We start from the raw sequence: 8,653 nt of genomic DNA, 5'->3' as shown, positions 1-8,653 counted from the left end.
CTGCCCCCCTCCCTCCATTTCCCCAGTCACACTTTATCAAGCAAGAAAACTGAATGATTGGTCTAAGTATTACTTTAACCAAAAAGATCAGGAGTTTCTTTCTTTGAATAGAGGGCAGTACTGTGTTTTGTTTTTTGGGTTTTTTTTTTTTTCATGTTACCTCTATTCTCAATTTAGGGTTTTCTTCTCTGGGAGATGCATTATCTTTGTAAAACAAACATTGCTTTCTCCAATTTTTTCTGTTAATGGCAAAGAATGGAAATAGAATAAAGTTTTACTGATTTTGAAAAAAGCTTCCCGGCGGCCGCGTCTTCATTCGCGGGGGGCGTCACGTGTCCGGAAGCGGCGGGGGCGCGGCGGCGCTTCCGGCGGCGGGTGATGACGCGGCGCCGGGGCCGGAAGCCGGAAGGCGCCGGGCGGGGTGTTCCGCGTTCGCGGGAGGGGCCGGCGGCGGCGGGCGGCGCCGCGCTCCGCCCGGGGCCGCGGGGGGGGGCGATGACCGAGTACAAGCTGGTGGTGGTGGGAGCCGGCGGCGTCGGGAAGAGCGCGCTGACCATCCAGCTCATCCAGAACCACTTCGTGGACGAGTACGACCCCACCATCGAGGTGAGCCGCGGCCCGGCGGGGCGGGGCGGGCGGCTGCTGCTGGCTCGGGCTCGGAGAGCCGGGTGCGAGATCGGCCCGCCCGGGGTAAGAAATCCCGGGAAAACTGTCCAGGATTGCCCGGATATTCTCCTGCTGGCTCCCCGCAGCAGAGTGCAGGCAGCCGGCAACGGCAAGGGGCGAAGTCGCCGCCTCTTGTGCATTTAGAGTCCAGTCATCGTGTGGTAGCCATGGTATTTATAACATTTCTTTTCTGTCTACCAGCTGGGGAATTTCTTACAAAGAATAGGATTTTTCTTTTTTGTAAGAAAGTTTGAGGGGGCTTAGAGTAACGTTTTAAATGTTCACAGTTTTAGATACTGGTATTTTTTCATTGGAGGGTGGGGCTGGAAAACCTCCTCTGGATCTTACTCTTTTTTTATTACTATTTTTAGTTTTCCTTAACAACGCCTGAGGTGGAAAAAAACTAGTACAATGTTTTTCTCTAATCTAAAATTCACTTGTGCGTTTTGCAGGATTCATATAGAAAGCAGGTTGTCATTGATGGAGAGACGTGCTTGTTAGACATCCTGGACACGGCGGGGCAGGAGGAGTATAGTGCCATGCGGGATCAGTACATGAGAACTGGGGAAGGATTCCTCTGTGTTTTTGCCATTAACAACAGTAAATCGTTTGCTGACATTAACCTTTACAGGTATGATCTGGGTCTTTACCACAGGGAGGGAAGACTGGAAAAGACATCAGACCCATTTGCAGTTAGACCCAGTGGAGACTAAATAATAGACAAATAATAAATCTCCCACTTCTTTCAGAGAGATTTCAAGCTTATCTGTGTTCTGTGTCAATACATTGTTAGTCGGTTGAGAGCAGGACAGTTATCTGGGTGGTTGCGTTAATCAGATGATATCTAGAGTGTACAGAACGTGATCTTTAAGAAAATGGGTACAAAGGCAAACACGCATCAGAGCAGAGTTACACATGGACCAGGAGATGGAGCATGTGAAGTTAGGAGACATACTGCTGAGGGCTAGAACCCCTGAGGTCCTGTCCTGCTTTAATATATATGGTCTTTTAGCACAAGGTTGTTTGAATGCTGAACTAAAACAGCTTTTGAGTTTAGAAGATAGTTCCTAACTCTTTTTTATTTGTCTTTTTAAAGAGAGCAGATCAAGAGAGTGAAAGATTCAGATGATGTGCCAATGGTGCTAGTTGGGAATAAGTGTGATTTGCCCACAAGAACAGTAGACACAAAACAGGCTCAAGAATTAGCAAAAAGCTATGGAATCCCCTTCATAGAGACATCTGCTAAGACAAGACAGGTAAGATGCTTCCATTCTTGGTCTGACTTCTTCCTGTATGCTAAAGGCAGGATGGTCTAACACTTTCCAGTGTATTTTTTTTCTTATCTACAAGAGTAAGCATTTTTTAATCCATTTGCAATTTTTAGCTTTTGATTTCCCCACTCGCTGTTAGCTTGGAAGAGTTCTGTTCTTTCCCCTGGGATAGGCCAGTACACAGATCACTTCAGACTTGTATTGACTTTCTTTCAAGGGGTTTGTGTTGGCAAGAGGAGCAGCTTCATCTGCTCTTGCCGAGAAGTGGTCAGACCGTGCGGTCATGCCAGACCTGTTCGGTTTTCTTGGTTTCTTAACGAAGGCCAATTATAAGATCATATTTACAGAAAGAATTCCACAGACTGGACTAATAGAGTTCTTCAGAGTCGCATTGAACATGTGGTTCTCTCCAGTCAGCCTCTGTTCTGCCTTACAGCAGTGTGAAACGAAGCCCAAAAGGTGCAATTATTAAGCAGTAGCCAGAAAATTCATAAGAATTCTAAACCAGAGGTGATTAGTCAAGAAGGAGCTTGTTTCCTGCATGGAATCTCTATAGTTACAATTTGGCTTGTTTCCTTTAATGGCTGTTACCCTGGATGTTTGCCTCAGAGGAGGAGTTAAGGGTGTCAGTGGAGATTTCTGGACATAAGTGCTAGTTTCTTCCTCTTATGAACTACGGGATCAGTTGGCTACCACTCTTCCTGTAGAAATATGTCTTTCAAACATGTTAAGGGATTCTGTGATGGAAAGAACAGTGATCTCAAAAGCTTCAGGAAAGAAAATGCTTTACCTGGGTCATTTGCATTCAGGGTGTGGAAGATGCTTTTTACACACTGGTGAGAGAGATCCGGCAGTACCGGATGAAAAAGCTCAACAGCAGTGAAGATGGGAATCAAGGCTGTATGGGATTGTCTTGCGTTGTGATGTGATAAGGTGAGCTGTAATTTAAGTTTTTCATTGGCTTCTTGTCTGCATGTCTTTCAGTTGTGGATAAGCATGGTTTAGAAATACTAGCTGCTGTAGGTGGGTTTTTTCCCTATTATACAACCCACTGATACCCAGAGATTTAGAGCCTACAGTTAATCACTCCTATATTTTTTTTTTCCCCTCTAAGTAGATAGCAAAGCTTAAGAAAAGGAAAATCTATTCACAGCAACCTTTTGGCCGTAGCCTGTGGATTTCCACTGAACTGATAATTGTGTGATTTTTCTGTATCGTTCTTGTCAGTGTCTCCTTCCTTTGGGAAACCATTTTGACTGTTTGGAGAATGTGTAATTTCTGTCTTGTACACAAGAAACACCTGAACTAGAAAGAGGAGCGTGCACAATTCTGCAGTCGCCACTTGCTGATGATCGATTGACTCCTGCGCAGCTTATCTTGAGCGTGTTCCTCTGGAATATGCACGGTTTGAAGATTAACCAAATAAAATAATGCGAGTAATTAAATTTATGAGTTCCCCAACTGAGTGAAATTCTTTTCAACAGTTACCTAAAAGATGTTGCTCATCACTGTAAAAACAGGCAGACCAGTTCAGGAGTTGCCCTGCACGCCCATCACAAAGCTGGACAGCCCCTAATTAGCGATGCCTTTCTGTTCCAGATGCCAAGGACACGTGGTTCAGATGTAACTGCTGGACAAGTCTCGATGCTACTGTATTGCGTCTCGTGCTGATGCCCTGCAGTATTTTGGTGCCAGTGAGCAGAATCTTGGTACCAGTTAATTAGCACAAGGTCCTTTTCTGTGCTCCATCTGAAGAGAACACCTATGGCGTCTACCTCCTTCCTCAGCTAATGGAGCAGTCGTGTCTCTTGATGTACTGGGATTCTTTTCTCACTGTTTTATCTGGGTTTGTTCAAGAAGAAAACCAGTCACGAGAAAAGTGAACTATACAGACTAAATGCTGTGAAAAAGATGACACTTTACCTCTAGAGTAAAAGCTAGAAGTGGTGTTTGTCCCCTCTCTGCTGGATCCTGATTTGCAGTGCTGTCACAGGAGCCGCACTACTCGTGGCATGGCAGGTGCTGCCACCATGAGCGCTCCCACCGCCCATCAGATCGGTGTCTGCCCTTTGTGCACCCCTACAGCGTATTTGCAACATCTCCTTTGTTCCAGGAGTACCACTTAACTGATCCCTCATTTTCTGTAATAAAAAGGAGATATCTTTCCTAACTTAAGTGCCTGTTTGCTAAGAAGATTTGAAGTTGTCCCCTGTTCCCTTGGGTTAAGGAAAACCCCAAGGACTGGGATTTCTTGGGAGCTCATTGTCTTAAGCAGGCAAGTCTTGTGTGGGTGATCTCTGCCTGACAGGATACTAAACCAGGAATTTGTAGGCTGGAAGATCCAGCAGGCACTTGCAAGACTCTTGAACTTGGGAGGGGGACACACTGCATCTGTTTTTACTTTCTTTGTAGGTGGAACTGTTTATATTCTGTATTGTTTTTCTGCAACATTCGCATCTCTTCCAAGTTGGACCAAATTAGTCAGCTGTTCGTTTTTAACATTAACTGCCAGCATTTATGGGCAGCTTCTCAATAGTTAATCTAGTAACTGGAGGTTAGTTAGTTTGGACAGCTGTTACTCAGCTCTGTCTGTAACTTGAAAATTATTTTATTCTGAATTATTTTCTTACCACCAGACTGTAACCATGGTCTCTCCAGAATGTCTCTTTGTAAAGCGCAGTTGGAGAGTCTCCTTGTTGGGGAGGGAGTGTGGGATTTCAGGTTGACTGTATTTGGTGTAGTTGTCATGGATTTAGTACGCCCAGACTGAGGGGAGAAGGCAGCGAGCCGTAACAAAACCGAGCTGGCTTCTGACCGCAGCATCCTTGCGAAAGGCGGTGAGTTCAGCGCTGACCACGTGGAAGGTGTGTGATAGACTGATGGGAATCCTGGGCCTGTTCTAACAGCCTCAGAGCACGAGAGAATCACTGCATAAGCTGTGTGAGTTCTTCCTGGAACAAAACATTGTCCTCTCAGGTAACTGGGATGTACAAGTGTGGTCACTGTTGCAAAACCTACCAGTGTTCCTTGGAATGCTGCATCCTTCCCTAGTTCTTGTGCTGCTGCTCCTGGGTCCTGTTATGTGGTCAGACAGGGCACCCACTGCAGAGCTGAATTCCCAGCTGCTGTCTGATGAAGAGCAGTGAGCCTTCAGCCAGTCAGTGCCGAACCAGCGTGAGCAGAGAAATTGCAAAAGGCTTAATTTCAGTTTGTTGGTGTCAGATTCATACCTCTTAATTTGGAGTTCTCAATTTCAAATGGAAATTAGAAATCAGTAAATACTGAAAGAAGAAATTGTTTCTTTTAATATTGCTTCCTTCACTACTTACATTCTTAAATCTCTTCTTGGAATGAAGAGGGTCAATCTGCATCACGTTTTCTTTATCTGTGATAATCCTTATAAGTACTTTTTGCAATTATTTTACCCTTGACTGATGTGACACTGATAAAAACACAATATTTTTACATAAAATGTTTTTTCCAGCAACATACAAAGTGGTGGGCAGCACTATGGATAGCATTGGCTGTGACTCGAGTGGAGTTTGTTTGAAGATGACCTCATGCCTACAAATTAAACGTAACAGAGTTACCATCACTGGATCCTGGCGTGTCTGTAATCAGCAAGCAGTGATTTTCTTTTATTTGGTGCAAGAAGAGAAGTTATTTATGAAAGCATTCTCTGAGGCAGGAGATGATTGTCCACTTCTAAAGAGATGTGTGACACACTGTTGTTCACTTAATAAAAGTACTCATGGAAAATGGTAACTTTTGGGATACACATCTGGTCATGTAGACTCGGCATTTTGGAAGGACAGCAGTGTGGAGTTTGCAATATGTTTGAAGGGTGAGATCTCATCATCTGGGTCTTTTTTGATTATTTAGGAAACCTGGGGGTTTAGGATTGCAGAGTTCAGAGCACGACTGCAGCTGCCTGTGGGGAACCTTTTGCAGGTGGCATTTGCAGTTTGAAGGTTGTGTGGGCAAGTATGGAAAATTCTTTTGGATGGAGGTTCATCATAATAATTCTCTACATTGCATGGCGTGTTCTGATTGTCATTAAAAATGTACAAGCTGTAACTCCAGAAGCTGTGAATTCTCAGAATTGTATGGGAACTGGCAAATGCATCTACTTTCTCTTTGGTGTTCCCTTTCTCTTGGGCGATACAAAATCTGGAAAGGGAAGAAGACCTGGTAAGGATGGGTCGGTGTGTATTTCACCTTTGGAACCTTAGAGGGGGGTGCATCAGCTTTTCAGATGCTGCAGAACTGATCTGCACAGGTGGTCCTTCCATCTGCATTATTTTAGTTACAAATCTAGTGAGTCGTACAAAATCGGGGTGTTTTACTAGTGATGAGTCTGAAGTAAATGATTGTATTTTGTTTCCAACTGTCTGTATAAGAGAACCCTGATTTTGGTGGCAACTGAGAGAGAACTGTGAAAGGACAAAACCCCAAGAACTTTTGGGAAAGTTATTTAGAAGATAAGCACAGAAGTTTTTGCACAAGACGGGTCCCTGGAAAAGGTGGTTTTGTAGATTTAATCCAAATGATGTTATTTAGAATTAACAGCACAACACCATGTTAGTGCCAAGCTAACTCTACTATCCTGACTGGGAAGAACAGACATAAACAACTTTGAGGTAAAATATAGAAAAAAGGTGAAGCTCTTGTTCTCTTGTTCAAAAATTACAAGTGCCAATAACTGAAAGAAATGTTTCTGTTGTTATGGACTGAGAACAGCTGTCTAACAAGACAGTGTAATTCTGTGGCATGTTACTGTTGGTGTCCGCACTCCATGGTCTTGTTCAGACACCAGTGCTCAAATTTTGTTCTTGCTGTCATCAGTAGGATTTTGGATGGTAACCGTGATGCTTAAGCCATCATAACTTTTAGTGCAGTTCAATGACCTAGAATTGGATTTCAAGCAGCGTCAGGCCTACAGGGGGGGAAGGAGAGTAGCAGAAGTTTGAGTGACATTCTGACCCTATATGTGGTCCTCCTTTACTCCCCAAGCCTTGAGTGACTGTGTGTGTGTAACCTCCAGGATGGTAGGGAACTGTTGGGATCTGGACTTTTTATCCAAGGGCTAATTTGTTGTTACTTTGTATAATTACTTGCTTTCAATAATGCATCTCGTTTGGTTTGAATTGAAGTAAATTATTTTGCTTCTTACATAACTTTTTTTAAAGAATAAACTTTGAATTCTTTGGTTGTTTCTTTTGTGGTAGTGATCTGGGCACGGGATCCACAACTGGCTTACAGGAGGCCTATCACGATGCTGCTTTCTCCGTGGGATCTAGATTTACTCAGATGTCACTTCTGTAATGTGGCACGAAAGCTGTATCATCTATGTTCACTATAGCATAAATAAGCAGTGAGAGTAGCTTTGAGACATACCAGAGGCTTGTTCCAGAGTCCAGTTTTAATGGTGTCACCAATCTGTGTTGTGTCATGCATCTTTCATTAGTGTTGAGTCTCTGCAGTGGGGTCCCTCATAATATTTTTGCTGACTTTGCCCTTGGAAAGGATGCTTGCTAAGTCAAAAAAGGGGGAGGGGAAATGTCTGTACTTCACAAAGACTGAAATCAGCTATAAAGTTATTGCTGTGTCCAAATCATGCTCTGTGTTAGGCTTTTAAGTTGCTTAATTCAGTTCTCTAAAATACTTCCCGGTTGGCATTCCTCCTGCAGTAACGCAGATTGTGTTGGACCACACAGTAAGAGTGTTCCTCCTAAGATGTTGTGTCAGACCTCTGGAACCCAGAGTCCTATCCGTGCAAGGAATTTAAGAATAGACTCCTAGTAACAGGGGTATAAAACTCCTTGCACTGTTCCAAAAGGAGAGATTCAGAATATGAGTACAGATGGGTGCTTAAAAGCAAGAGTTTTCTTGGCTTATTAGGAAAGCTTTCCTCCAGTATGACTGTTATCTGTAGCAATCTGTTCCTAGAAACTAGTTCACGCCTTAAGGACTTACTGACTTTTGTTGCACGCTGGAGCAGAGGCTGATGTAAACAGCCCTTGAGGAGTCTGTGTAGGGTAAGAGCAGCGTGGGGAGAGAAGAACTTGCTGTGGCTCTTAGTGCAAGGTGCTGTCGGTCAAAGGCACAGCACATCTGTGACTGCCCTGGGCGTGTCCACATCACCCCCTCTCTGTTAATACTTGTCTTCAGGAATTGAAACCATTTTCTAGCAGAACTTGCTCCTAGGCTTCTATTTGGACAGCTACCCCTACGATACGGCTGCTCTGCTAGGCAAGCTAGAGGAGGATCCCGCTAAATACTTGAAGCTGCCAAATTTCCGGCAGGTTTGGCCATTTTCTTTTGACTAGACCTAGGTGGATCGAAGGCAGCTCAGAGATAAGTGTGGGGGTTTAGAGCCACTCTGAAGCCTCCGGGTGTGAATCACTCACTTTCCAGCTGAGAGTGGGAAGGTGGATTGTTCTGTATTCAGTACTTCAGTTTAAAGAGGCTGTAGATCTAACTTTAGCACAGCATACCCAAGCTTTACTCATATTTCTACCATGAACCCAGCTAAGTTGACCCTGTGATTTAAAAAGCCAGGGGATCAAGAGACCTCTTGAGGAAGATAACCTCTGCACCCTAAAGGTTATTTTTGGTTTCATATGTGAATCCCAAGATCTTGATATATCCAGAAAGGTTAGGGGCAGATATAGTCCCTCTGCAAGAGCAAAGCAGGAGTCAGTTTTTATTAACCT

At 44.0% G+C, this 8,653-nt stretch overlaps 1 protein-coding gene across 3 annotated transcripts; it reads left to right on the top strand.

The window, feature by feature from the left end:
* Nucleotides 1-406: 406 nt before the first annotated feature.
* Nucleotides 407-7,624, top strand: NRAS (NRAS proto-oncogene, GTPase). 3 transcript variants are annotated; one of them, XM_074893818.1, is made up of 5 exons: nucleotides 407-606; nucleotides 1,119-1,297; nucleotides 1,763-1,922; nucleotides 2,747-2,870; nucleotides 7,166-7,624. In XM_074893818.1, exons 1-4 carry the CDS (start codon nucleotides 496-498, stop codon nucleotides 2,864-2,866), a joined length of 570 nt encoding a protein of 189 aa, XP_074749919.1. In that variant the 5' UTR covers nucleotides 407-495; the 3' UTR covers nucleotides 2,867-2,870; nucleotides 7,166-7,624. The 3 variants fall into 3 exon arrangements, with proteins under 3 accessions (XP_074749919.1, XP_074749917.1, XP_074749918.1); XM_074893816.1 differs by lacking the exon at nucleotides 7,166-7,624 and adding an exon at nucleotides 3,537-7,144; XM_074893817.1 differs by lacking the exon at nucleotides 7,166-7,624 and adding an exon at nucleotides 3,165-3,386.
* The last annotated feature ends 1,029 nt before the right edge of the window (nucleotides 7,625-8,653 follow it).

This window comes from Strix uralensis, chromosome 24 (genome assembly GCF_047716275.1).
Source record: "Strix uralensis isolate ZFMK-TIS-50842 chromosome 24, bStrUra1, whole genome shotgun sequence".
Classification (NCBI taxonomy): domain Eukaryota; kingdom Metazoa; phylum Chordata; class Aves; order Strigiformes; family Strigidae; genus Strix; species Strix uralensis.
This window is presented reverse-complemented; position numbering and strand designations above follow the sequence as displayed.

Coding starts and splice junctions, on each gene's coding strand:
- NRAS (XM_074893818.1), top strand. CDS start 496: ATGACCGAGTACAAGCTGGTGGTGGTGGGAGCCGGCGGCGTCGGGAAG. Junction 1,298..1,762: donor GCTGACATTAACCTTTACAG/GTATGATCTGGG, acceptor GTCTTTTTAAAG/AGAGCAGATCAAGAGAGTGA. Junction 1,923..2,746: donor CATCTGCTAAGACAAGACAG/GTAAGATGCTTC, acceptor ATTTGCATTCAG/GGTGTGGAAGATGCTTTTTA.